At 39.3% G+C, this 7,348-nt stretch overlaps 1 protein-coding gene across 1 annotated transcript in view; it reads left to right on the top strand.

Moving 5' to 3' along the window:
* The window catches only part of tmem163a (transmembrane protein 163a), a 73,796-nt gene that overhangs the window by 53,621 nt on the left and 12,827 nt on the right, over window positions 1–7,348 (top strand). Inside the window, 2 exon segments of the mRNA XM_032512964.1 lie at window positions 456–547; window positions 5,717–5,813. Of these exon segments, the coding sequence (XP_032368855.1) occupies window positions 456–547; window positions 5,717–5,813 (189 nt within the window).

The following is a 7,348-nucleotide window of genomic DNA, read 5'->3' on the forward strand; positions in this document are numbered from 1 at the left end:
TGGGGGACCAGAGGCAGGCTGGGGGAACACATATTAATATTTTCATGCCATGGGACCTTTAAGTTACATTAAATAAGATAAAACACCATGCAGGTTTTAATTTGAGATGATATTTACAATGCTGGCAAAATTACATCCTGTATTTTTATTTTCAACAACACAAAGAAGATTGGGATTCTTACATGCCACAACCCATTTGATACATTTGAATGTGGTGGTTTTTCATTTCAGCAGCATTGAAACAGTATCATATAACACAACATATGCCATATCATTTAAAAACATATACACAATAATCTGTTTGCATTGTATTAGTGTATAACACATGCTCTTTCTTTCCTTTTCCTTACAATGATGCAGCTGTTACATTAAGTTAAATGTAACCACTGTAATAACTAGCAACTTGCGACCCCTTCCTCCTCTTCTCGGTTGCTGAGTTTCTGTCTCTGCTGCAGTTTGATGCCACGTTGGATGTCCTGTCATCAGTCATTGTCCTCTGGCGCTACAGCAATGCAGCAGCGGTGCACTCTGCACACAGAGAGTATATGTAAGTACCAAACAACCTGTTGAGTATAGTTAATGTTTTATTCATGATGAATATACTGTATGTGGTGTGATGCAATCTGGGTTACTCTTCTCCACCTGCATTAAAGCAAAAGTTCCTGTATTTCATTGTTCATTTACAGTTTTCACCCGTCTCTCTTACAGTTTAACAGTCTTACAAATTCCCCCTAAACTTTATTTATTTTTACAAAGATGCAAATTCAACAACTAAATCTAGTTTTGCGATGATTTCTGTTGCTGTCTGATATCAGAGATGGTGTTATTTTCATCATAGTCAATATTTAATGTTTTACTCAAAGAGACGTTGATAAAGTATGTTCAATGTGAAGGTAGCATTGAGTTGTTGGAGGCTGGATGAATGGATGCAAGAGGGGAAGGGGTTATTTGTCTAAACTGGCCTTTTTAGACCACACTCCAAATCCCTTGTGTTCCAATATTTTCCAATAGGAAAAAAAAAGTGTTTTGAGTGAAAGAGCAGTTCAGGGGCATGTTGGAACTTTGAGCTAACTGGATACTGTCATATTAATTGCACCTTTGAGGGTGTGAGGCCCAGTCTTGTTAGGCTTTCAGACGTGTTGGTCATACCCAGCTGGGCAGATAACATACTTTTTAGAACCTCTATTTGTTCATTCAAGGGTGATAGGGAGTGGACCAATATATTCCTAACAGCAGCAGGTCACTGTCCATCTGGGCTAAACATAAGCCTGTCAACCCTTGTGCTGTCTTCCCGTCAACATTGAAAAAGACTTTTATTGATACTTTTTATCAATGTTTTTAACTTTTTCTTACGTTTTTGTCCCTTTTTTCCAACACTCGACGCTTTTTTTCCAATGTTTTTCATTTCTTTTGCCGTTTTCAACACTACGTGACACTATTTACACTCATTAACTTTAGTTTTACAGTTATTTTTGGAATTTATGGTCAATAAACCTTATTCATAGGAAATTATACCTAATTTTTGAGTTAGAAAAAGATTATTTAGACTAAAATTAATGTGATGGATAATCACAAACCGGAATAAGTCAACTTTTACTCAATACTATTTCGAAACCACTTCAGTTTGTTTTCAAATGCTGTAAAATTGAATAAGACCCAAAATTAATGAAAGTTGAGATTTGTACTTGCCAAAAAGCATTGTGTGAAATCAATCATGTTATTTTGAGTTTTTACAATTGGGTAGTTAAAAAGAACATTGATATAGGAAAATGGGTCTATTTGACCTAAGGACAGCATGAGGGTTAAATCCATCAGTTTGCGGGCCTGCTGCAGCTCAGCTGAGTCCATCAAGTGGCAGGTCAGGTTGCACAGAGCCTCGTTGGTGTTAGGTCTTACAACGGCACCTCTGCTTCGCTCAGAGGATGTAAGACTGAGCTGCCGCTCTGCCATCCATTACTACGCTCACATACATTCCTGGATGTACAAAATCATTAGCACACACAAAATATTTGTTATACAGTAGTCAACAATGAACCACATATGCATAGAAAAAATGACATCCACATACATACCAAGAGTGAGAACAAGCATTTCATGTACACGCTGTATTTGTTGCAAAATATAAAAACATGACCATTAGAGTTTCAACACTTTGTGCTTACACTTAGACAACACATTGTCAATCCCATTGCATCAAAAAGCAACACTTGGTCATTTGCTTTTGGCGTTTGTTATTGACACAAAAAGTCTCCCATACAGACGCTAAAGTTTGTTTTTTTTGCATTGGTATCCAACACTGAGAGCCACTGACCAAGCATCAGTATTTTAGGAGATTGGAGTGAGGACAGGTTGGCTTGGAGGAGGGCAGAGTTTTAGACTTCCTGTAGCTTGATATTGCACATGTAGGTTTGTTGCTTCTTCCAGTAGGGCTAGACGATGTGAACTAAAATCATTATTATGATTAATTGAACATTTTACCTTGATTCCGATGATTGAATGATAATTTTGTTACTGGCTCACACTCGCCTTTTTTTTGTCTAAACTTTAGATTACATCTTTACTGAAGCCAAAAGTTGTCCAAACGACAGACGTTGCATTTTTCTTTGGTACATGCTACTCCTATTGCTCAGTTGACTTGTTTCCGTGTTGCGTCCACGCCACAGACTGGACGGGGCAGAATCACACGACTACGCATGTTATGTTTTTAAGGGGGAAGTACATGAACACACACACATACACACACACACAGAGTAGGGAATATATTAACATGATGAACAAACCAAAATAACCAACATGGGAAAATGACAGAAGATCTCAATTTGGGCTTTGATTACTTTTCGATTAATTGTCCAGCCCTGTCTTTTGGTAATCCATTCACAAAAACAAAATAACATTGTAGGAATGAGACCGAATGAGACTTCCAGGTTACTGTGTATGTGACTGAAAGAATGGATACAGTGGCATAAGAGACAGAGGCATAGGCAAATAATTACAGATTTTGAAGTAGGTTGGGGCAAATTGATAAAGATTATCTTGGATGTGTCCAGAAAGGTCAGTTAGTAGAGCAGGCGCCCATATATAGAGGTTTTCTCCTCGACGCAGTGGCCACAGGTTTAACTCCAACCTGCAGCCCTTTGCTGCATGTCACCTCCCCTCTCTCTCCCCTTTCATTTCTTCATCTGTCCTATGGAAATAAAGGCCTGAATCCAAACAAATCTATTTTTTATTGCTTAAAAAATGTCTTGGATGGAGAGTGTATTTAGGGCTACATTTGTATTTACATGCTATTTGTAATATGCTATCTTTCCCCCCATTATTTTTAACTGTGGGATCTGCAGGTGTGTTAATGTACCAGTATCTTGTTAATGCATGCATAATTTAACACCTATAATAGCTACAGCTAGAGTCTAAAGTGTAGTTGAATTTCCAAGTGTGTCTTGTAGAGAAACATTTCTCAACCATCTGAATACGTTGAAAGTTACCTTTTTGTCAGGGAAAGGTTTTTGTTGTGACCAACCAGCATACAAATCAGTAAAGGAGACATACCGCGTCACTACACCTGTCAGATGCTGTGTGTCTGTTTTTGGTTTGACACACGTAGTTGGGATGCAGATATTGTGATTCGGGCCCAGCAGATGTGTCAGAGGAAGTGAGACTGTAAATAATGAAGCAGTGAAGAGGTGTTGAATAACCAATATCTTATTCCATTACCACCAGAGCAAGCATCCTCTAGCCTCACTTCCCAAAAACATTAACCTCATTATCCCCTAATATTTAAAAAACAAAATTTAAGAAACATGAAAAAGTGCCACCCTCAAGTGCTCTGATGGAAGTCGATACCTTGTTTATGCTGGTACCACACAGTGCCCTAACAACAGTGTAGACGGTCTTCTGAAATCTCCCAAACACTGATTGTGTTGAGAAATGTGTTTGTGAGATTAGGTGTATTATCACTTAAATCATGTATGTATGTATTTGTGTATGTACAGTGGTGTGAAAAAGTGTTTGCCCCCTTCCTCATTTCCTGTTCCTTTGCATGTTTGTCACACTTAAGTGTTTCGGAACATCAAACCAATTTAAACAATAGTCAAGGCACACACAGTAAACACAAAATGCAATTTGTAAAAAGGTGTTTATTATTAAAGGTGAAAAAAAATCCAAACCATCATGGCCCTGTGTAAAAAAGTGATTGCCCCCTAAACCTAATAACTGGTTGGGCCACCCTTATCAGCAACAACTGCAACCAAGCGTTTGCGATAACGTGCAATGAGCTTTTACAGCGTGAACGCCTTTTTAAGGTCATACCACACAATCTCAATAGGATTCAGGTCAGGACTTTGGCTAGGCCACTCCAAAGTCTTCATTTTGTTTTTCTTCAGCCATTCTGTGGTGGACTTGCTGGTGTGTTTAGGATCATTGTCCTGCTGCAGAACCCAAGTTCGTTTCAGCTTGAGTACACAACAGATGGTCGGACATTCTCCTTCAGGATCTCTTGGTAGACCAAATTCATAGTTCCTTTATCACGGCAAGTCTTCCAGGTCCTGAAGCAGCAAAACAGCCCCAGACCATCACACTACCACCACCATATTTTACTGTTGGTATAACGTTTTTTTATGAAATGCAGTGTTCCTTCTACGCCAGAATACTTGGCACACAACCTTCCAAAGGTTCCCTTTTGTCTCATCGGTCCACAGAATGTTGTCCCAAAAGTCTTGGGGATCATGAAGATGTGTTGTGGAGAATTGAGACAAGCTTTGATGTTCTTTTTGCTCAGCAGTGTTTTCCTCTGGAACTCTGCCATGCAGGCCATTTTTGCCCAGTCTTTTCCTGATGGTGGAGGCATGAAAGCTGCCCTTAACTGAGGCAAGGGAGGCCTGCAGTTCTTTGGACGTTGTTGTGGGGTCTTTTGTGACCTCTTGGTGAGTCGTCGCTGCGCTCTTGGGGTAATTTTGGGCGGCCGGCCACTCCTGGGAAGGTTCACCACTGTTCCATGTCTTCGCCATTTGTGGATATGGCTCTCACTGTGGTTCGCTGATTCCCAAAGCTTTGGAAATGGCTTTATAACCCTTTCCAACGGATAGATCTCAATTACTTTTCTTCTCAATAGTTCCTGAATTCTTTGGGTCTCGCAGGATGTGTAGCTTTTAAGGACTTCTGGTACCTTACTGTGTCAGGCACTCCTATTTAATTGAGGCCTTGATTGTGAACAGGTGTGGCAATAATCAGCCTGGGTGTGGCTAGAGAAATTGAACTCAGGTGGACAACCACAGTTATAGTATGTTTTAAACAAGGGGGCAATCACTTTTTCACACAGGGCCATGATGGTTTGGATTTTTTTTCACCTTTAATAATAAACACCTTCATTTACAAATTGCATTTTGTGTTTACTTGTGTTGTCCTTGACTATTGTTTAAATTGGTTTGATGTTCCGAACACTAAGTGTACAACAAGGCAAAGGAACAGGAAATGAGGAAGGGGGCAAACACTTTTTCACACCACTGTATATGTATGTATGTATGTATGTATGTATGTATGTATGTATTTATATGTGTGTATATATATCTATATATGATTTTTATAATTCCTTTTGTCGGGAAACTTTGGTTTTTGACTTTATTTGGTCACATAACAGGTTTAGCAAAAACATCCCACTCACTGAAGTGATCTCCCAACACCTGCTCTCTGTCTGTCTGTCCGTCCGTCTTTCCATCTGCAGAGCATGTGTAATCCTTGGGGTTGTGTTCGTTCTCTCCTCCTTGTGCATCCTTGGAAAGGCCATCCATGATCTTGCTACCAGGGTGCCCCCGGAAGTGGTAAGACCCTAAGCACAAACACACACACACACACACACACCCACCATACACTCTTTATAGAAATTTTGTTTATATTGAACAATATTTTCGGGTTATTATCCATGCCTAAGCAAGAACTGTGTGACATATACTGTATGCAGTTATTTTTGGTGTTGATGTTAGAGAGTTAGTGTTACAAACTTCACACCTGGAGTTTGTAACACAGGCTTTTATGTTATAGATTTTAAATAGCAAGCCCCAACTCATCAGGGTTAATTTTTTATCTAGAGCCAAAGTCGACCCCGTACAACAGTTTTTTCACGGGCAGTGTACTACTTACAAAAAGAAAATTGTCTAAAATTGGTAATGTAACGTGTTACAATAACCCTTGTTATCTTCCCGTCGCCCATGCATTTTTTTGTTTTTCTACGCTTTTTCTGATATTTTTGTCACTTTTTTCCAACATTTTTGTTGCTTTAAAAAAAAATGTTTGGGGACAATTTGGTTGAAAGAAATCTAATTTTTGACATATAGAAACTTTTAAAATGGTAATATTTGACCTGAGGACAACAGGAGGGTTAAAATGTTTAAACTGATTATCGGACTGTAAAAAAATATTTCTGATCATTCGTTGACAATAATGATGCCTCATGGCATTGGATTGAATGGTCAGAGTTTTGTGTTTGGCAGTTCTGATCAGGGCCTATTTATTTATTAAAGTCGCTTTAAGCCATATCACGAATTTTTATTTAGGCTACAACATTTTTTGTCACATACAGCAAACATCTCTTCACTATCCGCTAGCTGCCTGTACCCAGAACACACTGTAAAAAAAACACCAACAAAAACAAACTGTGCCAACCAGCACCAAAAAAATAAGTGTTCCAGCTTTCCAGCCAGTAACCGGCTAGAAGGATTTGGGGGTGGGGGTTGGGGAGGGTTATATTGCGGAAGCACGGAAGGGGAGGGAGAGGGGACGGGATGAGGAGGAGCGTGGGGCGAGCTAGCCTCATTTTGTTTGACAATACTTCCAACATCGCACAACATTGCTTGAAGCACCTTTAAGTGCAGTTTAATTTAAAGTTAAAACTTTTGTTTTAGGGATTTCAAATGCCATGCCAGTGCAGCAGTTTACACCTTGCCTCGTTCTTTGTTTTTTAAAATATTTTATTGAAAATGGCACAAAACACTGTAGCTGCTCCTGGCTATTCCCTCAACAATATAAACATGTTTATGAGAAAAATAATGTGTGTTTGTGAGTTTACGGCACACACCACCCCACACGCATTCAACATGCATACCACATTCAAGCTGGCACAATGAATACAAATTAACAAGATCCTTGAGTTTCATATGCTCCCTATTTGAGTCAATAAAGACACATGAAGTACAGGTACACACAGAGCATGTGCACACACATCATTCATTGTTGTGAGCGCCGAATCTTTTTATAGCCCTCTGCTGTAGCTGCTCTGACGTTGGTGTTTTTGTCTTTCTCCACCTGACTATTGTTTCTTCTCTCTCTTTGACACAGACGTGCATACTCTTTATTTCCC

Source organism: Etheostoma spectabile, chromosome 4 (genome assembly GCF_008692095.1).
Source record: "Etheostoma spectabile isolate EspeVRDwgs_2016 chromosome 4, UIUC_Espe_1.0, whole genome shotgun sequence".
NCBI classification, from domain to species: Eukaryota; Metazoa; Chordata; class Actinopteri; order Perciformes; family Percidae; genus Etheostoma; species Etheostoma spectabile.